This window comes from Mycteria americana, chromosome 11 (genome assembly GCF_035582795.1).
Source record: "Mycteria americana isolate JAX WOST 10 ecotype Jacksonville Zoo and Gardens chromosome 11, USCA_MyAme_1.0, whole genome shotgun sequence".
NCBI classification, from domain to species: Eukaryota; Metazoa; Chordata; class Aves; order Ciconiiformes; family Ciconiidae; genus Mycteria; species Mycteria americana.
Genome location: NC_134375.1, coordinates 26131457 through 26155499, shown reverse-complemented (window position 1 = coordinate 26155499; position 24043 = coordinate 26131457). Strand labels below are relative to the sequence as shown.

General features: G+C 35.9%; 1 protein-coding gene across 1 annotated transcript in view; it reads left to right on the top strand.

Annotated features, from left to right (window-relative positions):
* CACNA1D (calcium voltage-gated channel subunit alpha1 D) overlaps window positions 1–24043 on the top strand; it is a 192742-nt gene that overhangs the window by 135468 nt on the left and 33231 nt on the right. Inside the window, exons 28-36 of the mRNA XM_075514379.1 lie at window positions 125–283; window positions 1603–1713; window positions 7325–7408; window positions 7738–7821; window positions 18986–19024; window positions 19444–19572; window positions 20316–20381; window positions 22140–22231; window positions 23550–23709. Coding sequence (XP_075370494.1) covers window positions 125–283; window positions 1603–1713; window positions 7325–7408; window positions 7738–7821; window positions 18986–19024; window positions 19444–19572; window positions 20316–20381; window positions 22140–22231; window positions 23550–23709 — 924 coding nt within the window. The remainder of the gene's footprint in view (window positions 1–124; window positions 284–1602; window positions 1714–7324; window positions 7409–7737; window positions 7822–18985; window positions 19025–19443; window positions 19573–20315; window positions 20382–22139; window positions 22232–23549; window positions 23710–24043) is intronic.

Here is a 24043-nt window from a genome sequence, read left to right as displayed (position 1 = left end):
TATATCAAGTAGATAGACTGTGTTTTTAAGAGTGATATTTAACAATTTGCACTTATTAATTATATTATCAGTTGATTAACTGTTAGGTATAGTCTGACAATTTTTGATGTATTTGCTTTTACAGCGTCAGTGTGTAGAATATGCCTTGAAGGCACGGCCTCTTCGTAGATATATTCCAAAAAATCCGTACCAGTACAAGTTCTGGTATGTGGTGAATTCTACTGGATTTGAATACATCATGTTTGTCCTCATCATGCTGAACACACTTTGCTTGGCTATGCAGGTAGGAAAACCAGAAGCTCTTTTGAAGCTGTTGGCATAAATTGCAGGGAAGGAATGGGTGATATAACGCCTTTCATTTATGGCAACCTGTATTTTTTAATGAAGTTAAATTAAAAAAAACCCACCTCTAATCATAGTACTCTTCTGTGACATGTTCTAATCTGTTCATCAGTGCTCTGAAGTAAAATTGTTTAAAACAGCTTGATGTTGACAAAGGTCTTCCTAAACTAATCAAGCTCTTTGAGCTTTATTTTGTACCTGCAGTGTAATTTAATTTATATTATATGTGTGTTCCAAAGATAATCTGTGTGCAAGAAAATCTGAAGAGAATATAAAGTCTAATTTTGTTAGCAAACGTTTCTCTCAACCCCTTAGATTCTTTTATCTACTATATTCTTCTATGCAGTGCCTTTAAGCAGTGTAGTTTCTGTACTTGTTCTGTGTTCATTTTGTATATGTGCTACTCCATATTTGGTTGGATTGGACTGGATGATCTTTAAAGGTCCTTTCCAACCCAAACCATTCTGTGATATTTCTATCCTCTGTGTCTATATCTTCCTCAGAAATTTAAAAAGTTAATATATGGAGCAACTCTAGTTTTGTGTGATAATGCAAAACTCACGCAAACATGTTTTCCTATATTAGCTGTATATCTATATATACCTGTGTGTATTTTTGCATGTGTGGGGTTTTTTGCGTGTATATATTTTTTTATTATTCTAATTTTTCTACATTATGTATGCAGTTCTTTGCTAGCTACTTCTCTTATCTACTTTTCCAAGTTGTCTCTTTCTTTTCCCTAGTACTTCAGAATTTGATAAGAAAAAGAATGGTTCAAATTCAGTTTAGAAAACCATTCTACTTTATTCAGTAAATTTGCATGCCCTGTATCCTCTTAAAAATATCACTCCTACACAATATATGTTATTCTGTGACTAACATACTGCAGGCTTTCTAAGCAGGTGTGACACAAGGTTATGTAATTTTAAAACCTAGCATATAAAACTTGCAAAATTGCTGCTACCTAATACTCCTTTTTTGAGGGAACAGTTTTCTTCTCAAAACCGTCTCTCTGGAGATTCCCTTAGGATGTACAGGAATGACAGTTTTGTTCCACTTAGTGCCTAAACAGATTTAAACAATTCCATTCTTGACCAGAGATATTCAACTAGTCTTGTATGTATATATGTGTGCATCATAAATACTACTAGAAAATGTTTTCCTGTGCTGCATTTTTACCAACTTTGTCTTAGACTGCCTTACTTTCACTTAATATTTTAAAGCCTTTACTTTTAAAAGTATTGTATTTTTCATTCACAGCACTATGGACAGTCTAAGCTCTTTAATGATGCAATGGACATTATGAATATGGTTTTCACAGGAGTGTTCACTGTTGAAATGGTTTTGAAACTGATTGCATTCAAACCCAAGGTAAGTTTTAGATATGATTTAATTAGGTCATCACCACAGGAATTAAGTATAACGTAAGTTTCACACTAGCTATGTATTATTCAAAGAACAAAAAGAACCTGCGTTTCCCACATTTATCTATCAGTGAAATCATAATAGAAATGTTAATCTGATAATATGTATATATGTAACTCTAGGAAATGAAATGCAGATACCAGAAAAAATATTACAAGGTGGTTGATGAGATCTGGAATATTTTGAGGTAATGAAATGTCCCTTTGTAAATCAGATAAATCATTTCCTGTTACAAGTATTACCACTTCTCCTATTCATAATACGACATTCATAACTTTACACTAAGTTAATCTCCAGTAAAGACCTGTATGTTATATTTCCTATTCTAAAATGCAAAATTATTTGTTTACTTTATAAAATATAGCCAAGTACTACAAACATACACATGAATACTTTGCATATTCAATAGCCTTTTTAGATTTTTATGTTTTCCATTATACATACACACTATTTGGTAGAGGGCCCCACAGTAAGCAGTTGATTCCTTGCCTTAAAGGGACACTGTCAAAATGAATAACGCAGACACATTTTCAAAAGTAGATTTGCAAGAGAAACTGATAGCTGTAATTACTAATTGAAAAAAAAGATGAGAATCAGACTGTGACAGTTAATGCAGTCTTTTTGTTCCGTTCTCATACCCCATTTATGACAGTGCAAAAGTTAATAATGAAAAATGAAACCAAATTGTGTTTTCAGTACAAGGAAATCAATATTTATTCTGGGTTTATATATATGTAAGTAAGTAAAGTGTGGTCACTCATTATATATGGAATTTGAAAAAAAGCCAGTCTTGCCATTTGCAGTTTAACTGATCTCACCATCTAAGGTTGGTATTTCTCATTTTCCATTGCCCTTCTTTTAAAGTAATCAGGATATCTGCATCTGTAATTGGCTGTGAACTGTGCCCTTTCTTGGTGTTAAGTAGCGAACTGGATGACTGTAGGCTGTGTGGGCAATCTTATTCTTGCTTTAAACAAGCTAGCTCTGATACTTAGAGCAACATAGTCATGGCTGCCCAGAGCTCAGCATGGAGTAGATGTATAACTACTTTCCAGCTTTTCAGAACTATTTATTCAGCTTGCATTTAGTCATGAGCTCAACTGTGGAGCCTGAGCTACTTGATTTAAAGCTAGTTTGTATTTGCCTGCAGAAGTAAACAAATTATACATCATTGGAGGTCTGGTGTTGAGATGTGAGGTGTGGAGATCTGGGTGAATGCTTACCCACTCTCCTGTAGTCTTGCTCTGCACAGTCCAGTCCATTGTACATTTCTAATGAATTTATTTGTATTTTTGTGCCACCTATCTTATTTAAATGCTAAGGATTTCACATTAAAAATAACACAATATGAGGCCCCAGAGGAGATAGCTGAGATATGTGGACCACAGTGTCATGAGTATGCTGATTGTGTTTCCTGATTTGTATTTCCTGTTCTATATCCTTGTTTCACACTGAAGTTTCAGAAGACTTTGCTGCATTTTATCATCTGCTCTTTGAAAGAAGATTGGGAATCCTTGTATGCACTTGTGACTGTAGTCAGAAATAGCAGCTAATGCAAAATATAGTGGTCTGATCATGAGTGTATAAATCACAGTGCTCCATTTGTGTTACGGACTTCCTACTCATTATCAAATGCAATGTCTTAATACTGGTCTGTAAGACTTCATACAATTTGAGTTTTAACTCTGTTGCAACATACTTTCTATTGATTGGATCCTTTTACCATGAGAGATCCCTGGATCTGAACCCTGAGAGTTTGAAGGGCAGACACTGTCAGTGAAAGGTCCTCATTTCCTGAATTTCGTTCCCCCATAGATGCAGAACACCTTAAACTTTTTAATTAGCAGGACAAGGTTAAAAGGCCATGTTATTAATCAGACTTTTGGCAGAGATTAATTAGCAGGAAGGGAAGGGAGTTAAATATCTTTAAGGTTGTTCCTGTTATTCTTTGAATATTGTAACTTTTTAAATTGTCAGATACTCTTTAACAAAACACCTATTGGTAATATATATTACATAGTTCATTAATAATTGCAAATAAGCTATCAGTCTTAAGAAGAATGTGAATGTCTTTTAGTAATCTAAATTTTAAACTAGATACATGCTTAAAACAACAGTGAATTGCTTTAACTCATATTAACATTTAATAATAGTAGGAACAACCTGAAACCCAACTTAACATTTTGCTTTAGGGTCCATGGGGAAAGACTGATTCATTTCCTCTATGTCTGTGTCATTGGTGGGTTTCTTAGTCTAGTCTGGCAGAATGGACAGTTTTATTTATTAATTTTGTGCATTTTAAAAATTATTTCAAAGATGCTCTAATTGTCAAATAAAAACTCCATTACTCACTCTTTAAGAATAGATAAAAACATGTTAGTTTTTATCTCATCTGCTTGACAGTGTCCCCTTAATACGTTGACAAAAATCCTGTGAAAACTGATCTTTTGGTTTCGCTGGTCATGCAAACTTAAGGCTACTATAAATTACTGATACTCTTACTATGATATTGTGTTGTTTAAAACCAAGGTACTGCAGACTGCCTTCCAGCTCTGAAATATATAAAACATGGATAAGTGATAGATAGTAAAGGTGATGCTGGGTGTCTGGCACACTTCTTGACTGGGAGATTGGAACACACAGTACTTTGCAGAATGAGGCCCTAAACCTTTCAACTGAGTACTAAAAGGACTAAAATCTTTATGTGGTAGATCTATAGAAACATATTTTGGTGTTAATTCTCTATGCCTACATATTCCCCAGGATTTGTGATTTTATCCTTCAGCATTTCTCAATGAACACATTTTTCATAATGTAAGTTAAAAGAGTAGGCATTTTTTCTTCACATTGTTCTTCACATTTGCTAAAATCTGTTACTTAGCATGGTTTAGCACAGTACTAAACAAAATACAGCTATGAAATCTAAAATAATACATCAACACATACTGTATGTACAGGTTCATGATAGCTAGCTGTTACTTAAACTTGTATTGATTTTCCATGTCATTTTACATCAGATTTTTGTAAGAAAAAAGGAAAGATGGCTAGTAAGTGAATTGATCTTGGGTCATTGCAGTGGTGAAAACAACTTATTTGCATGATGTTTATTTGCTGTGACTTGTCCATTCCTCCCTTTTCCAAAACCATCTTTATTTTCTCTTAGTTTTTTTGTTTATTTGTATGCTTTTGCTTTACATATTAATTTAAACAATATTTGTCTATACTGATGGAAAAGGTTTCATAAAATAAATAAATGTGTAGAATATTTTAGCTGTATTGAATCAAAACGTGAATTTGTTATTTCAGTGCCTTATATTGTAGCATGTCTAGTAAAGTCACTTTTTCTATAGCGGGAATTAACCTTTATTTGGAGGACCTTTTTGGTTCCTGTTGTTGTAGAGGAAGATGGATAGCACACCTCAGTATCGTGCTGATTATGTGTTTGCTGTTTGCCAATAGTCTCTTATTTTATGTATATATATAAATATTGCTATTTTAAAATCAAGAAAGATACTTCTCAATGAGAGAAATAAGGAATATGTGCTCAGGAAGAATATTATGAGAGTAGCTCCCCTTCTTTAGTTGGGAGCTGCTAATCTCTTTAGGATTATAAATTTAAGTATCATTGAGGTGGTTCAGCATGATGTTTAGTAGAAACTTTGGGAATGGCTTGTTCTTGTGACGCGGGATGAGTAAGGAAGGAGCGATAGGGAATTGTGCAGGAGCTCTGAGAAATGGATGCGTTTGTTCAGGAGGCCAAATCCATGAACATTGGCTTTTGCCCCAAGACTGGAATTGATGATTAATCCCAAAGAACCAAAGCATGTGGCACAAAGGAAAGTAGTGACAATCATACTCTTACCTATTTTCCCCTTACAGCCCCTTTCTTACATGATGGAATGATTATAATAATTTGTGTTTTAAAAGAGCTAAAAGAGAGTAGCATTAGAATTTTATAATGAAGAATTAGAATTTTTATTATCAGGCTTTCCTGACTCTGCTCAGTGCTAGAATATGCTGTAGAGCTGTCTTCTGCTGTAGCAGCTCTCTCGTAGTCTCCAAGAGCAAATTTCCACATTAAATTAGCTTTTTTCAAATAGTAATGTACTCGAGTATAACCTTTAAACTGTGAAGTTACTAGAAATTCTAACAGTTTAAAATCTTAAGAAAAATACTGTCCAATTCTAAAAAATTTTGTAGCTGATTTTGCTTTTCTGTGGTAACAACACGTGTAACAACTTAAACTACTCAGCTAAAACATTATCTTATAGTAACAGTGTAATAATAAGTGTAACTAGACATAAGGTTAGATTAGCATGCTTGTAATTTTAAACTTTTTGCTAAATTAATTTTTTAGGTCTTCAATAGTGGCTGACAAGTTACTATTTTAAAATTAATTACCAGGAAAGCAGAATGTATGTGTACAGAATGTACATTTCAGCTTTTGTCGTGTAATGCACATTCCTTAGTCGTGGTTGGCTGAGAAATGTAACTGAATGAGAAAAAGGACAAGTTCAGTAATTTTTGCAATTCTGAATTTTTGTAATAACTAGGCAAAATGCACATATTGCAGAAAACCTACATATCTTGTCTCCATAGAGTTGCCTTCAACAGAGTAATACATCTTGATTTGTTCCCAGTGACAGATTGATCCTGGAACCTACCTCAAGGTTTATTCTGAAATATCTTTTTGCTCAAACATGCAGTTTTGATGCCAGTAGAGAGCTGATTGTATGATAGCACTTTATAACCGTTTGCAGGAGGGTGCCAGTAACATACACGTAGGGAATATATTTAAAGCCATAAAATGTCAGAAGTGACTAAGCAATTTATGAAAATGAATTTTCAGACATTGGACTGGCTGCATTAAAAGCATTAAGAAATTGTTCAGGTTGCTATGGTTCCTAGCACTGACTTCACTTGTTACAGAATCAGGCCCTGACTGCAAATGTGTGAGTTCCTATATTAAACCTAGTTCATGAATAGAAGATTAAGTCAGTTCTGTAATATTTAGGCACAGTTCCACGATAATAATTGTGCATGATTAACCAGTGATGAGCTTTTACCCTTTGACTATTTTTACCAGTCACTTAGATAGGACTATCATGAAGTCATTAATGTTAAGGAGGTTTCAATTGGCTTGGTCTTGTAGAAATATTATTAAAGGGATTTTGTCGTGCTTATTTGGGTATATATGTTAGAATTTTTCAGCCTTGCTGGAAGTCCAAAACCAGTTTTGGATGATGGCTTGCTTGCCAACATTGTGCTTATATGATGGTGTATTACGCATGCGTACTGCGTGTGTGTGTGTGCGTGTGTGTGTCTGTCTGTGTGTGTGTCTGTACATGTATATATATAAAATATATATATACACACACATGCACATATATGTTGCTTTTCCTTCAGTAGGCAATATTGTTTGTTTTGTTTTGTTTTCTCATTAGACCACAGGTTTTGTTTAACTAATTTCTGTTTATGCAAAACTAAACAGAAGTATGCAAATATTTGACATTTCATGTGTAATCACAAACGTTTGCACCCTGCCTGCTCTGTTCAGGGCTATTTTAGTGATGCCTGGAATACGTTTGACTCCCTCATCGTTATTGGCAGCATAGTAGACGTCGTTCTCAGTGAAGCTGATGTGAGTATACCCCAGCTTACTTTCCCCAGTCCCTACTTCTCTTTCTCTGTCTCCCCACTATTTCCATCATCTGGACAAGTCACAGATTTTGATCTGATGTTTCTAAAGTTTGAATACAGACCAGTCATAGGTCAATTATGTTGATATGGGAAATAAATAGCCTTTTTTTTCTACCAATTTTTTTTAGCTATGAAAGGGAAAGATTATATTGTATAGTGGTACATCAGAGAAGCCTAGAGTGTTTCTGTGTTATAACACTGTCCTTTTCTTCTCTTTTTCTGTTTGTGTTTTTCTCTTGCTCTCTTTCTGCTGAATGCTTGTCCTAACAGCACTATTTCACTGATGCATGGAACACTTTTGATGCCTTAATTGTTGTTGGTAGCGTCGTTGATATTGCTATAACAGAAGTTAATGTAAGTAGCAACTGTTCATGCACTAAAAAGTAATTGCTGTCATCAAGAAATATAGAAAACTTTATCCCCCAAAATCCTTTTCTAGAAAAGTATGGTTTGTCCTGGAATCAAAGACCAAAACATTGATACAGATGTTTGTACAAGCTGTTACTATAAATCTATATACCTGTATAATTGCACATGCACACAGCATAGTGAGACAATGAGAATTATATTTTTCTATATATGTACAGAAAATATTTAAAACATTTTATGTATAAAAAAGGAATTAAGCCTCTGTTACTATTTTACTTGAAGCCTAGTGATTTTTGTAGGTACCTTGACCAAGATAATTCAAGATTCTGTAAGTTGTTTCAGTGGCTCAGTTTAACAAATAATGTTTTTTTCTGTGGGAGGTTTGGTTTTTAGAGCAATGTTAGCATTCATATCTCATAAGGTAGCAGAAGAAGGGTACATAGAGACAGTAAGGCTTTCCATGCTGTGGAAAATAGAATGTTTGTTTTTTCCTATTCCTTTTGCTTTTCCCATCCTGCAGTAAATGTTTTGAAATTTAAATTACTCTTAAAGTATTTGGAAAACCTTATCTTTTCACCAAAATTTTGACTGATGGCCATTACACATATAGGTGTTTGGACAACAGAAAAATCCATTTCCAAGAAAAAAATAGGGAAATACTGGGTTTTGCCTGTTTTCTATCTGACTTGCTAGTTTTAACAAGGAAAACTGTATCACAAAAATGATAAATGAAAGGTAACAAAATACATACCAGTTCTGTAGTAGATATGCAAGTGCTTCCCCTACTTACATGCCTCTTTGTTTAACTAGTCAAAATAAAATTTCAGAGGAAAGTGCCTCTTCCCTCTAGTGCTTCTTGAGACCTCAAAAAGGGAGACTGAAGAAAGTGAGACTTGGATCCGACCCAGCCACTGAAAATGCTCAGGGAGCACACAGACTCAGTACGTGAGGTTAGCGTATTCCACCTGCTGAAGATCTTACCTGTTTATCATTCTGAGAAATAAGTTATCCAGAAATACCCATGATGCAGGAGATCCCCAACAATCACATATTTTCCTTGTATCAAAGAATAGATTAATCAGAGAAAGCTGTAGATATAAATAGTTGCTTGGTATTATTTGAAGATATTTAGCTTGCATGTTTTTCTACAGCAGTCACAGTTTATGAGCCTGGCTAATAACATTCCTTTTCTCTTAAATTTGTTTTAGTAAGCTACTTGCTAGACATCTTTTTTTGCCCCAGTGGATTTTATTACTTACCCAAATGGTTTCTTTTCAGTAGGGATATTTAATATGCATCACCTTTCAAAATACTCCTAAATTTGAATAAATACTCTTCAGTGGTGAATATTTAAGTTGCAATATCTCTATCATATTTTGGGGAAGCAAATCCATCCTGTGGTTATCATTGCCATTTAACTGAAAGAGTTTTTCAGAGAAAACACAGTTCAAAATTTAAAGTGGTTCATGTCAGGAACCCAATTCTTAGGATCACATTCCTCCAGTCAATAGCAGAAATGATACCCTTTACTCCATTTAGACAGTACCTAGATTTTGGAACTGTGAATACCATGATAATAAAGTTGCCCAGGAACATGGAATAGAAATTGTATTTGAAAAAAACTGTGATCTGTTCCAGGCATTCCAGGATGAGGGAAAAAAAAAAGCATAATTCTCAAGTAAGATCTGTGTAGAAGACAGGTTTTGGCTTTCAGTGCATTGTTCAGATCAGCAGACCGCCTACTAGGAGCTTGGATTTGTCAGGTTGGTCTTGATTGAGGCCATGGTTTGATGAGGATTTCTTTTGGCATCTCCGTGAGCTTAAGCAGCCTTTGCCCACAGCCCTTCTTACCCCCATAGCTATGGGAGCTGTGCTTGCACAAGAGTTTGAGGACTTCACAGTTGGCTGGATGAGGTGTTGAGCACAAAGTATTGACAAAAGTGTGGGCCATGGTAGGGCAGAAATGAGTGGATAAAGCTGCTGCCAAAGGAAGTGCTTCTTATACTGTGCCCATACAGGTCTCCCTTCAGAGCATATTAGCGTTGGCACAGACAACATCAATTAGTGGCAGTAGCTGCTGTTGAGAAACAGTGATGTACATAGTTTTTAATCTTCTTTGGTTCTTGTCTATTTGGTAAGCATAGTAATACCTATTATAAATGCATTTCAATCAAATACAGAAAACAAATCTGTTCTTTTATCTTTTTTTTTTTAAGATGGAAGAATGTCTTCAAGCATACACAGAGTCTATTAGCCCTGATTAAAGACTTCGAATTTCTTTATAAGCCTGCAAATTCTACACTGTCATCTCAAAGAGTAAACAGAATCAAAATAATTTTAAGGCTGATTCACCTTAGAATTCCTTCCTGATTTTATGTTAAACTATGAGAATCTCATGACTGACTGCATTACTGGAAAGAACAATGGAGGAGTGATGTGATAATGTGGGAGCAGAAGGACCTTAGCCTGACCCTTAGATTTCGGACTGATTTTGCTCAGTTTTCAGAGGGCAATGGATCTTTCTATCTGTGAACTGCAGGAAACTGAGCTGACAGGGAGGGTCAGTCAGCACAGAACTGCACTGTCCCATTGAGACATTTCTCAAAGTATAATTACAGTTCATGGAGAAGATTTTTAAAAGCTGCTTCTAATTTGTTTGGGGTTTTTTTTTTTGTTTTTTGTTTTTTTTTCCCAGAAAAGTTTTGATGCAGACTTTCAGCTCAAGTATTTATAATTTACCCACTATTACCATTCACAGTAGTACTGGTGTAGATGAACATAGCAGTGTAAAAAGGAGGAGCGTAAAAAGACCAATCATTTAGAATAGCTTTCTCTAATAACTGCAAAATGTACTTGATTGTGAAGAGATTGAAAAATAGCTCAAATGTACTTCTGTGACCATAGAGGATGTCCCTGTTTAACCCCATATTTAACACTGTATGGACAGTGTTAATTTGACAGCATTAGTTGTAACTGATCACTGCTGAGCTTTCAGCTGTGAACAACACTGTCATTTTAGTAATTCACACAGTTGTCTTGAAAATATTCTGGAGATCGAGTAGTGATCTTCAGGAAAAGTACACACCACAGTCAAGAACTAGCACTGTCATTTCTTAGTTTTTCATGCTATACTCACTAGAGAAAAAAGGCTCATCTTTATCTTCTAGTACTGCACAGCAGACTATTTGTGTACTAAGTATTGTCTGTTTCTGGTCTTTTCCACTTTTTTGTGCTTTGTTCGTGCAAGTCATTAATGTATTACAGTTTCAATATATTTCTGGGCTTGATTTCCCATTTTCAATGTGAAACAGTGAATACTGCAGAGTGTCCAGGGAAATTTCTTAGATTTTTATTACTTTTTTTGTTTTGATTCTACTGAATTATTCCTACTTCATTAGTTTTGTGTAAATTTCTATAATCCAAATCCAGTATTTTAGAATCTTTTTCTTAATATTTTTTCAGCATTCTGAATTGTGCCATTTCCCCTGTACTTTTTAATCTAACACTGACAGTGATCCTGGGAAATCTACAGCTCTGCTAAGATGCTAACAAGACTTTGTTTTCAATGGGATTTCAAGCATGATTGAAATGGCACCTGTGAAAATGGTCACTATAGAAACTTCTTAAACTCAGGAAGCTCAGCCTTGTTTGAGGGGTGATCTGAAACACTGTAAATTGCTAGCACTAATGGAAAATCAGATCTTGTTGCAGTTGTAACTACACACGTACAGCCATCTTAATTGATCAATGTAAAAGAAGACTTGAAAGAATGTGAATGCCTAAAATAATGTACTCAAGATGAACTAAACTTTCTTATAAGTATGCATATACAATTGCCTCATGCTGTGGAAACAACTCAGCATCATTCTGATAGTCTATCTGTGTACATTTAGACTAATTCCAAAGGCCAGCAAGTTCTTCTAGTATATAACAGGTTTGTATCTGACCCATTTTTTTTTCAAAAGAGTGGGTTGGACTTTCTAGTTACATATCACCTTGATTTCAGTATTAAATTCTGGAAATTAAATCTAATTTCTTTATTTTGTTGTTCCTTTTCTTTTTTTAACGTTTTGTAATAATTTATATGGTGCCCTGAGGCTGATTCTTCTGCTCCAGTAACCTTCCATTCACATATAATCCAGGAGATTACTGTGTTTTGAGTATTTTTGGTGCCTGTGGAAATCAGTGTTTAATGCGTTCAGCAGTTCAGCAACAGGACTGCTCAGCATCCTCAAGGACTGGATCAGTGACCAACTCCAGAAATGAACCACCTCAGAGCAACATATATTTTGGCAATACACTATTTTCTATGATTTTTTTTTTTTAATTTACTCTGCCATTTAATATCCCTTCCTTTAACCAGTTCTTCTTTTATGAACCTAATTGGTTTTCATGTTCGTTTTATTTTTAGAAATTTTTAGAGGCAAGTATATATAAGTAAATATATATGGTATAGCAATAAAAAAAATTAAAAACACTACTAAAACCTATATAATTACTTTTGGTTTTTGTAACCTTTTGTTTTCAAAAACTTTCACATGACACGCAGAATCTTGTGTGGTCATAAAAATGGTTCCTTTTCAATTAAAAAAGCAGAGTAGTGATTGCGAGACACAAGATGTGGTCAGTCCATTCTGGGAGATGGACATATATAGCTTAAGACAATGAGAGATAAATAAATTGAAAATAAATTCTGAATAAATGAGTAAGTTCTTAAATGGAAAAAACAGACAAATTTCAATCTGGCCTGACTATATAGAAATTATCTTATTTGTCAGCTCAGAAACCGTTTGGATGACCAGCACTGGATGACTTAGAGGCATGATCACATTGTTACAGTAGTAGTTACAAAGGTTTTAATTCACATTTTTTATTTAAGTTTCTTTTACCATTCATGTGCTGCCAAAATGTCGAGAAAATAATGGAGAGTTCACTTTCCTCTTCTTTTGTGCAAATGTTCAATGCAGTCCCTATGGGACTAATTTTATGCTTGAAGTTAAGTAAAATTCAAGTTCTTTGCTGAAATAGGGCTTAAAGGCACAGCATTGATATCTTCCTCCTGAGCCCCTCAGGAAAACCTATTTGTCTTGAATCACCCCTGTAAACACGTGTGGCTTATTCAATGCTTACACTACCGTAACAACTAACGGTAGTTAGTAGCAATGTCATGCATCAAAAAAGTCTCTCACAAACCCAGAATTTGATATTCTGCCATGTGGCAAGAAGGAGCACCATTATTACCATTTCAGCACTATGCAGTGCATAATGTTGACTTGTGAACAGTGGGATGCTCTTTTCATTTGCTAGACTGTTAGTGGAGTGTGTGCTGGGAGGGCTGATGCTTATTTTTACATAGCTGCCCACTCACCTAGTAGCTGGTGGGACAGCTGATCTCGCTTGTGCGGAGGAGTGGATTAAAAACCTCGTATCTACCTCCTATAAGAGATTCTGAATTCCAATTTTGAACAAAAGCACTGCAGTTCAGTTTGAATTCCACTTTATGCATCAGTATCCTATGTTAGAACTTATGTTTTGTTGCTAGTAATTGATATTTTTGAATACTGTTAATGCATTTTGTAGACTTTTGCAAATGTATCTCTTTAGGCTTAAGGATAGGTCAGAAAAATACATTCTCATATGGCTTTGCTTTCGTTAGTATGAAGTCTTATTGCAATATGAAATCTATACTGTGTTGCAATATTTGATTTGGAAATAGAAGTAAATTTCTGAGCTGCTTTCATGAAGGTGTTAATACTAATAATTTTGTTACTTTATTGCACAACAATATTTATTATCATAATACTCTGTGCCATCAACATGTTAGTTATGAACTTAAGAGTTTTAAATACATCTTTTACAAGGGAAAAAAATACTTTTTTTATCTACTCTGGGGTTCTTCACATTGATTCAAAATTTTTGCTAACTTATGTACATGGGCATTTGGTTCATGTTGAACAGGGAGAGCACTGTGTCAATGGTTTAACCCCAGCCGGCAACTAAGCCCCACCCAGCTGCTCGCTCACTCCCCCCCCCGGTGGGATGGGGGAGAGAATCAGAAGGGTAAAAGTGAGAAAACTCCTGGGCTGAGATGAAGACAGTTTATTAGGTAAAGCAAAAGCCACACACGCAAGCAAAGCACAACAGGGAATTCATTCACTCCTTCCCATGGGCAGGCAGGTGTTCAGCCATCTCCAGGACAGTAGGGCTCCATCACGCTTAACGGTGATTTAGGAAGATAAACGCCATCACTCCGAACGTCCCCCCTTCCTTCTTCTTCCCCGGCTTTATATGCTAAGCATGATGTCATATGGTATGGAATGTCCCTTTGGTCACTAGGGGTCAGCTGTCCCAGCCGTGTCCCCTCCCAGCTCCTTGTGCCCCCCCCAGCCTCCTCCCTGGTGGGGGAGGGTGAGGAGCAGCAAAGGCCTTGACCCTGTGTCAGCACTGCTCAGCAAGAACGAAAACATCCCTGTGTTATCAACACTGTTTCCAGCACAAATCCAAAATGTAGCCCCATGCTAGCTACCATGGAGAAAATTAACTCTACCCCAGCCACAACCAGCACACACTGATAAGACTATGAAGAAAATTACTTGCTAGCACATTTGAATTCCAATAATTATTCTCTGAGCAAATTGTATATCTATATACATACATGCATACAGACACACGTAAACTACATATTTCTGAAGATATTTTGGCAACCTGAATGCTTTCCTATATATGTTATTGTCATCATATGTATTTGTCATTCAGGTGTTTCCTTCTGCATTTGTAATGATGATTACATCATCATTATGTGTTCATTTGTTTTGGCATACTCTCGTACCCTTTGGCACAATCTGTAAAAAAGAAGCATTTGACCAACACTGTATACTAATATCCACTGATTTTTACCATGTTTATTTTTTCTTAAGCACAGAGCTACGGGTTGCTTCAATGCATGATGCAATCTGTTTCACACTGTTCACAGTTTTGACATTGAAGATTTTTCAGTTAGGATGTTTATTTGGAACTTTTGTTGCAATATGAAGAATTCAATGAGTTACTGTTTAGGAAATGTGCTAAATTTTTCATAAGCAGCAATAAATACTTGACTGAAATTGGTAGCAGGTTGCAAACACTTTAATCAGTGAGGCAGGAATTTACGTTGGTCATTGGTTAATCTTTTTTGAGGGTTGGGATTGTTTGGGGAAGAAAGCTGCTGCGTTGAACTTTGATTAAGAAAAAAAATCATATGTTACTGCCTATTTGAAGTATTTAAGAATTGGCTTAAAATTACATAGTTATGAAGTGCTTTGCTGAACTAGGCTCTCAGTGTAGCTGGCACATGGCTGACAGTAAAGGTAGAATAATTAAGCCAGTCTCTGTCCTCATTTACCTCATTTCAGTCCATCTGTTAGCCAAGCAGTGAAAGCAGAAGCTGTTCATTTATTCTAGCTGTGCCCATTACCAGACTTGTAGCAGTGATCCCAGAAAGCACATCTGTCATCTTAGGAATCATGTAATCCCACAGGGGACAAAAAATCATGATAATGACCAGTCAGTCCCCAAGTGTTTGTGACACGAGTAGTATTGGAATGGTTGGTGGAAGGTGAGGGGAAAGAGGAGGTTGTAAGTAGGTTGCCTGACCACAGGAAATATTTTAATTTGCATTCTTGTCAGCAGTTATCATCCAAAGAGACACTCTCTGCTCAGCCTGCCCCCTCCTCAGTCTCAAGTCTATTCTGATACTTTCCCTACATATACGTAATGTGCCACCTACTTCCGTGTGTACATGTCAAGTGATATTACTGAAGTTGCAAATAAGATTATGTGTTTGGGTAGTGTATCTTTTTTCCTTATCTGTAGGAAGCAGATGTTCTCTGTTATTGTCAGTCTGTCTGTTATTGTTACTGAAGATTGTTTACCTTAATCTTAGTTTCCCAGATCTTAGTATTACTTCCTGCTGGGTGGCCACACATAAACGTTAACTAACTTTGTCTCTCAGATGAGCATTTCCTTTATAAATAAGTATGAATAATGTTTTATTTGTGGTATATCACTATATTAGCTTCATTATATTTATTATTTATAATATAAACCAAGCTGCTGTATTATCAGAGGGAAATGCCAGAGAGGGTAAAAAATTAGATACACTCACTTTAAAATGTCAGTACCCAAACACTTGGCCAATGATGGGCAGAAGTTAGATATTTTCAGCTCCAGTAGAAAAAAATCCTTTGGTATCAGGAGTTCATTTTCATTGTTTGTTTCTAGCATCAATCTCCACCCTGGTATTTTTGTACAATTTACTTTTTGTGAACAAGGTATTTTCCTTTTTCATTCCTGGCGTGCTCTTTCCAGTGTCCATAATTGATAATCTCTTGCATATGACATCCTAACACTTCCCAACAGCAGCAGATCAGCCATCACAAACAGGCAATTAGAGACTGCTTCGTACAAAGAAGCTGCAAAAGAGTGATTTATGAGAGGACTGTGTGTTACACAGTCCTGTGCATACACAAATACATTCAGTGCCCTTCAGACAAAAAAAAAAGTTGAGGGATTTTGCACTCATCATTCCTGAGCACCTGCAGTAGAACTGTTCACATAGTTCTGGTAATCTGATCTCTGGCAACATTTTCAAAAGTGAGAATTAAGTAATTATTACGATAGTCATATGTAGAAAAAGGGGTTTTAACTGACTTTTCCTTTTGTGAGGGTTTTTTCATAACCAAATCATAATGCATACTCATTATTTTTTCTTTTGGAAAGCAATTAAATAAAAATCTGTAGGACTAAAGTATCCTTGTGCTGTTCTTATCTATCCTATTACATATTGCTATCCTAATACTGTTCCTAGCTTATCCGGAGCCCAATCCTTCTATAAAAGCTAGTGGGGAAAAACTCCCAAATGCAAACCCCAGCGTTTTACTTCATTTTTTTTTAGTGTCAATTTGTGATGATACTGTAATTTAATCTCTTCTGTATCTGTCAAATATTTCATTTAATTTTTGATGATACAAAATTTTGAATGCTAATTAAGTAATTTGCTCACTGATTAAGACAGTATCAAGCTCAGCATGAGTCAGTCACCAGAGATTAATACAAAATTGCAGGCTTCGTCTGCAATTTCTTTAAGAGTTTCAGATAAAAAGGAATTTTTTTCTGTACCAAAAAGTCAATAGCAATGTAGGTCTGTGTACACTATTACAGGTTTGTGATTAATGCAGGTAGACAGCTTCGCAAGATTGTTTCCATGTTTTGTGATATTTTGGCATTTATGATGTTTGTGATTATGAATTTTTCCTTAATCTGTATTTTGATGTTTTAATTTCAAATTGTTGAAATATGCAGGGAATTTCTAATGCAGCAACAGTCTTGCATTGGCAGCATATTTTTTTGTGTATTTTATTAAGTGCTTACAAAGCTTAGATGTTACAGCTGATTGTACAAATACTCTGCTTACTGAAGTCTAGTGAGGAGATCTGGGTTTTGGTTAATATAAATGCATCAATTTAGTAATAATCCCTTAAACAGTTTTAAAACTTTTTGTTTCAGAAAATACTGATATCCTGGCAGGGCAGTAATGTATACATATGTAGATTGCACGTAGTTGGTTCATTGGTTGGTAGTTGGTTATCTTTACCGCATTTTCTCCTTGCGATACCTTTATATTATATATGTTTTGCAAAAAAGTAATAGACAAAACAATTAGTATTTTAATAAATACAGCTAATGATCTAACTTTAACAAAGTACTACCTATTCTTGTTTTTTTACCATAGTATGTTTGTATAATATACTGCCAGTTTTTTCAGCAGAATCAGCTCCTCTCTTTTGCCTTCCTTCTCCCCAGTTTTATCTTAGGTAACAACAATACTTGAGATTACTTAGGTACATTGAGGTACCTTGAGGTACATCGAGGTATTACTTGAGGTTACTTAGGTAACAACAATACTTGAGATTACCTCAATACTGAGGAGGCATCAAGGTTATTGCCGCTATATGTGACAATAATTGTTAAAAGGTGCCCCTTTAAAGGGAGGATATTTTAGGCAAAAGAGTAAGACCCATCACTTGGATCTAACGTCCAGAATCCCGCTTGTTCTAGTGCTATAAAGTTTTGAGAGGCGCTTCCATTCAGTTTTCGAAGAAGCTGCTGTGAATCTGTCAGTGCACAGGGCAAGTGTAGACAGTTGGTACTTTAAGCTTTGCTAGCTGCTTTGCTAAGTGTCTGACCATTTAGGATATCAAGACAGTTTCTCCAAAGACAGAGACATTATAAAGTGAGAAGTGAGTTTCTTCTTCACAGGACATAGAATTTGGCTCTGTGAACAACAGTTGGTGTGTGCCTCTCTCCTCCCTGTAGCTCCTGAGGGTTGTACAGATCTGTTCCAAAAGGGTCAATCAAATCCCAAAGCCCTTTCTCCCTGCCTGATCCTCTTACATCAGCTCAGGTATATGAGTACTGTGTAGACAGTGAGAGAGTACAAGTATTGCCTTCTCATTTGCACCTCTATGGGAAGGCTAGCCTTCGTGTCATTGTGCTAAAAATGTTTGTCTGTCACTTTGGCAGAGTGAAAATCTGTCCTTGTTAAGCACTGCAAAACCCAATGTTCATCACTGAGTGAGTTAACTCAAGTGAATTAGTTTGCTTTAAGGGAGCTCCTGATGTGATATAAAACACAATTACTTGAATATGGTTAGATTCCAGTGATGGAGTAATTAATCTTCAAAAAGAGCACACCAAAAAAGGGACCTTGAAAGGCTCGTTTGACCCCAAAGCTTTGTTCTTGAGTTTTACTTAGGCTTACTGCTATAATTTCATACAACCTGTGGAAGTCAATGGCTGATTTTGTTTGGCTTACATAGGAGCAGATCTTTTATTTTGTATTTACTTTCCATTGAGTCTTTTCAACATGTTTTATACTAGCAGATTTTAGTATGAGTCAGCCAACAATGTTTTAGTATGAGTCAGCCAACATGAAATGCTAAAGGGAAGGTTTTAATAAGGATATTAATGTTTTGTTCAGGAAGTATATTGAGTTGAAAGATGTTCATTTACATTTAGAAATGAAAAATGTCCTTCCTTCTGTTTATGGTTAAGCTGATTTTTTTTAATCTTTTATTTGATTTTAATATTTAATGTTCTTAATTTCTTAAAGCCAAAGCCAACTGAAACAGTCACAACTGATGAGTCTGGGGTAAGATTAGTAAACTGACCCCAGTGGTTTTACCTCTACTTGAGTTTATTCTTTTTACCATGTCTATTTTCCACCAATTTTTTTCTGTATTTTTCATAACTGTCTTACTACAAAGGTGTTATGCAGTGGTTTGCATTCATTGTCAGTGTACTATTGAAGTCTGCTACAAACAAGCCTAATATGATCCTTATTAACAAACTAGAAAACTTGGAAATGCATGTGATGTGTGAAGCATTTCTACAGGTCCTGTGTTTTTAGCATGTAATTTTTCCTTTCATATCATGCTTATCAAGGTGAAAAGGCCCTCAAGATACATTTCCAAATCTTACCTCTTCCACCTTTGCATTTGATGTTGTTTTTCTGGACGTGTTGCATGTTTGAGTTTGTATTTAGTTTGACTTCTCCATGATGCTCTTCAGAACTCTGAAGACAGCGCTAGAATCTCCATCACTTTTTTCCGTCTCTTCCGGGTGATGAGGTTGGTGAAGCTGCTTAGCAGAGGAGAAGGAATCAGAACTTTACTGTGGACATTTATTAAGTCATTTCAGGTTAGCAAAATTTATTTAAATTTGCTTTATAATTACAACCATTTATACACCAAACGTTATGAAGCACTACCCTGTAGAGTGCAAAAACCAATTCTTTTGAAATTCATGCTTTGAAATTCATGCTATAAATATATTTGCATACTAATGCCAAAATAAACTTTACCAGTTACTTCAGTGAGTCCGAGGGTCATTCTTTGTTGTTTAGTATTAGCTGTTACTGTGAGATTTCTACTGTACTTCATAAAAAAATATTTGGTATATGTAAAAGGGATAGGATAGGTTTGACACACACAGGTCTCATACTTCCACACATTTTATTAGATGACTACAAAAGAGGAATTTAATCTATGTTTTTATATAAAACTGATTTTATAAGTGTAACAAATAGATATTTGAATCCTTGCTCCTGAAAACTCTGATGAATGTGAAGTTAATGGAACTCTAAACTGTCTAGAAGGAAGTATCTTTGTGTTGTCAGAATCAGTAATGAAAATAAAATTAAAAACTACTAAAGATGATTCCTCCCCCAAGATTGCTGGTAGAAATAATTTAAAATATAATGGAGCTTGTGTTCATTGTATGCAGCAGATTATTAAGAGTGACAGGTAATAACTTTTTAAGCACTTGCATAGGAAGAAAAAACTTGGAAAAGCCTCTGTTGTACAGAGAACTTATTTTTGTAAATGGAAATTGACATTATGGTGTGAAATTATTAAAAGACGATGCACCTGTCCCATTTCTAGGCTCTGCCTTATGTTGCCCTTCTGATAGCCATGCTGTTCTTCATCTATGCTGTCATTGGAATGCAGGTAATTATAGAATTTTTTTAGCATTAAACAAAAATACGATGTTGGCTACTCTGAGACTTGTTTACTGAGGTGCTTATTGAAACATTCCTTTGATAGTGGTCCTATATATAAGGCAGAACTTTCCGAGTAATGTAAAAATCTTTTTTTGGCTATGATTTTGGTAGTCAGAAAATCTAAAAAGATGAAAGAGAAGAGCTTGGTGTAAGCTTATAGTATCTTGGTTTGCTGAAAGGAGCCACTCCTCTTCCATGTACTGTGAAGTTTATTCCTATGCATGAATGTATGAAAGAATGCATGGCTTTTTTTTTTACTATAGACTTGTTTTGGGAATCAGGCATTAAAACGCCAGCTTTTTTTTTTCTTTTTTTAAAGTCTTTCCCATATGAAAAGAATAGAATGAGGAAAAGAATCTAGGTAAAGATTTAGGCACAGCTGAGCCTGTGGTTAATCAAGAGTAGGATATATGTACAAGATGTACAAGCACAGAAAGGATTTCGGTAACTTAAAAAGTAAAAACGTGCTGTTGGGATGAAGGTGCCACTCCTCACACCAGCAGCAGTCCTGTGAGAGCAGAACAGGTTCTCCCGTCTCAGTAACTGGAGAGAGCTAGATAGGAGAAACCTGTCAGGAAAGTGTTCCTAAAATTCATACTAACGGGCCATTTCTAGTGTGAGGATGGGATAGTTGCTTGAGAGGGGACTGCACAGACTGCAGGAAAGCAGCAGATAATGGCACTGAGCATGGAGCTGTGATCGGGAGTGTGGTTTGAGTTGCATGGTAGTCTCTGTGCCACACATGAGATCTAGTGCTTGCCTAAAGAGGTGCCTGAGGAGCATGACTGGGTGACCGTTAACACTGTGGCAGAAGTTCCTGTTAGGTATCCTGGATTTGGGCTGCAGTTCTCTTTCTCCCCCCCCCCCCTTCTTTTTTTTCCCCTGTCATAAGGCCATAGGATAGCTCAGCATTCTGTAAAATTTTACAGATGTTTTCTTTTGTTTTCAAAGTTGTAAGGTTCTTCAAATCAACACAAAGGGAGGGCCTAATTACATGGGATCAATAGAAGAAATATGCTATGGAGACTGGTTTTGCTTCTGGATACTTTCTTTTCATCATTTATCCAAAAGCAACTTAATATCCTTACAGTCCAGCACCACGTGTACACAGCATAATGGTGTTAATCTCTCTAAATTATGCATCAAAACAGCCTTCACTGTATTGTAAGAGGGTATAAATGTATTATACTGGGGAGAAAGAATGGTCTTGTGGCCAAGGAATTGCAATTTAATTTTGAGGAACAGAACTCATTTCCATCTCTGGCTGAGATAGGATGCTCGGACTCTCTGTGCTTTGGTTTCCGTCCTTGCATCTCTCTTTCTCTATTTAGATTCGAGGTTTTCAGGACAGCAGTTATTTCTTCCTACAAGTGTATGTACAATATTTAGCGCAGTAGGGCTTTAATACCAATAAAGAACTCTAGATGCTAGTTTAAAACAAATAATATTTTCGCACCTGAAATACAGGAATATGTATTAGTATTGTAATGGTTTATTGATGCTAAATTAAATGATTAAGAATTATCTTGGACATGTGATAAATTTACTGCATTTACATCATTATCAGGAAAAACTAAAGAGAGCAAAGAAAGTGTATTTGTGAAAGTGTTTTTCATACATACTGAAGCAAGTTTAGACTGTAAGGCCTACAGCTTCTGATAGTACAGGTCACTAGGTTAAAAGTCAAAATCCTGTTTTATTATAGGTATTTGGAAAAGTGGCCATGAGGGACAACAATCAAATAAACAGAAACAACAATTTTCAGACTTTCCCCCAAGCTGTGCTGCTTCTCTTCAGGTGAGTAAACCTTAACTCTTACTTAATGCATCCCATTTTATTGCTCTATGAAAAATGTCTGTAGCTCTTGTACCATGGATTTGTTCAAAATGTGTTTGCAAGTGAGAAGCAATTTAGCATAACAAGCACCTACTCTCTGTGGCTGTATGCTGAGTGTCCATTGTCACAGCAGGGTTCTAATTAAGTGATACAGACCTAAACTCATGACAGCTATTGTGAAACATCTCGTTTATGGAGTAATTGTCTTCAGGTAGAGCCCAAACATCTGTATCGCTCTCTACGTGTTGGGAAAGGTGAAAAAGACTGTGCCCTTACTGTATTCTTTAGAAGCAGAACTAGCATGACAGTTTGAAAAAATGAAAGGTTGTTGCAAACGTATAGAAATAAACTTTACATTTGCTGTAGAGATGACAAGAAATAGAGGGTGTAACGTGCAGAAGGGAAATATCAGATAAACAGTAGGCAAAACTTTCTGATGGCAAAGGTAGCTAAATCTTGATGTACGGGGATTATGGAATCTCCATCACTAGAGAGCTTAAGAGGGTTAACATTTGCCAGGAGGGCTTCAAAATGTCCTGGAGCAAGGAGAGGGAATGACATGGAACAGGGATGCCTCAAACGTGACAACTTTGAGAGCTCTCTTGCTTGCGATTCTGTAACTCTGGTTGGCTTCTATGCATTGTTACTAACCTGGTTGGCAAAACTGGCAGGTCATTCCTTATCTGACACCAAGGGCATCACCCAGTGAGATCTAAGTCACTTTATTCATGTAAAGACTTTTGCCTTTGAAACTAGGTAATGAACATAGCCGGAAATGTCATAAGTATGTAGCTGTTTTTTAAATATTTGAAATCTTGGGTCTGTACACAGGCATTACCCAACTATGCAAAAAATGCGATAGCAGAAGTTAGAGACAAGCATTTCTTCAACCATGCTGAGGAAAGGGCAATTCATCTTTTACAAATAGATAATTTCAGCTTTTATGACAGGTTTTCATACAACACCGCTTTCGTACACAGCAGCTCTACTGCAATGAGTATTTAACTTGTAAATCACAGTTTGGGGTTCAGATTTTTACATGCAAACCTTTGTGGTGCGTTAGTCTACCTTATAAAACATGTCTGCAATGTCAGATCCATGCTTGTCATTTCTGAAACTCTGTATTTTTTCAATTAGTTCCTGCTCTGACAAGTTCACAATCTGTCTTCACATTTGTGCTTGTACAGCTCCAAGCATTTTGTCAGAACTTAACAAACTAATACATCTTTAATCCATTTTGATCAAATAATGCTTAATTTATCTTTGTGACCTTATAAAGGTGCGCAACTGGAGAGGCCTGGCAGGAAATCATGCTGGCATGTTTGCCTGGAAAACGCTGTGATCCAGAATCCGATTATAATCCAGGGGAAGAATACACATGTGGAAGCAATTTTGCCATAATTTATTTTATCAGTTTTTACATGCTTTGTGCATTTTTGGTGAGTCTAGCTTGTGCTTTTTAACAGAAATGAGCTTTGGCATTTTGACTTTCTTCCAAACTAAAAGAGTAGTGGGTTCAGAGAACGATTGAAAATCCCATATCTAAAATATTTTTGCAAGGTTATATTTTTCTATACACAACCCTAAATCCTGTATCTTATACTGATTTTTATGGTGAGGGTGGTGAAACACTGGAACAGGTTGCTCAGAGAGTCTGTAGATTCCTCATCCCTGGAAACATCCAAGGTTGGGTTGGACGGGGCTCTGAGCAACCTGATCTAGTTGAAGATGTCCCTGCTCATTGCCAAGGGGTTGGACTAGATGACCTTGAAA